Here is a 335-nt window from a genome sequence, read left to right on the forward strand (position 1 = left end):
GCTCCAACCCCATTTGATGCTGCAGACTGGCTGGAAACGCTGACGTCTGGCCTCCGCCCGCTTACCCCGCCAGCAGCTCCCTTTGTTGAGACAGACTTCAGTCTGGATTCAGATCTGAATATCAATCGAGTGTTGGATCTGATGGTAGAGCAGTGGTGAGGACTTGTGTGCACATGTCTGTATGCAACAATAGGTGAGTGTTGGCTTTTCTGATGGTTATGAATAGGGGAAACGATATGCATCGCACTGAGGACACAAGAGTGTGAAGAGAGGCCTCCATCTATCATCAGAAGGCTGTCAGAGTCACTGGCTCCACGCAAAGTCGAGAGCTGGAT

At 51.0% G+C, this 335-nt stretch overlaps 1 protein-coding gene across 1 annotated transcript in view; it reads left to right on the forward strand.

Annotated features, from left to right (window-relative positions):
- LOC109970190 (myocardin) overlaps window positions 1-89 on the forward strand; it is an 11,826-nt gene extending 11,737 nt beyond the window's left edge. The window contains exon 16 of the mRNA XM_020617587.1: window positions 26-89. Coding sequence (XP_020473243.1) covers window positions 26-89 — 64 coding nt within the window. The remainder of the gene's footprint in view (window positions 1-25) is intronic.
- Window positions 90-335: the final 246 nt, after the last annotated feature.

Source organism: Monopterus albus, unplaced genomic scaffold, assembly GCF_001952655.1.
Source record: "Monopterus albus unplaced genomic scaffold, M_albus_1.0 scaffold192.1, whole genome shotgun sequence".
NCBI classification, from domain to species: domain Eukaryota; kingdom Metazoa; phylum Chordata; class Actinopteri; order Synbranchiformes; family Synbranchidae; genus Monopterus; species Monopterus albus.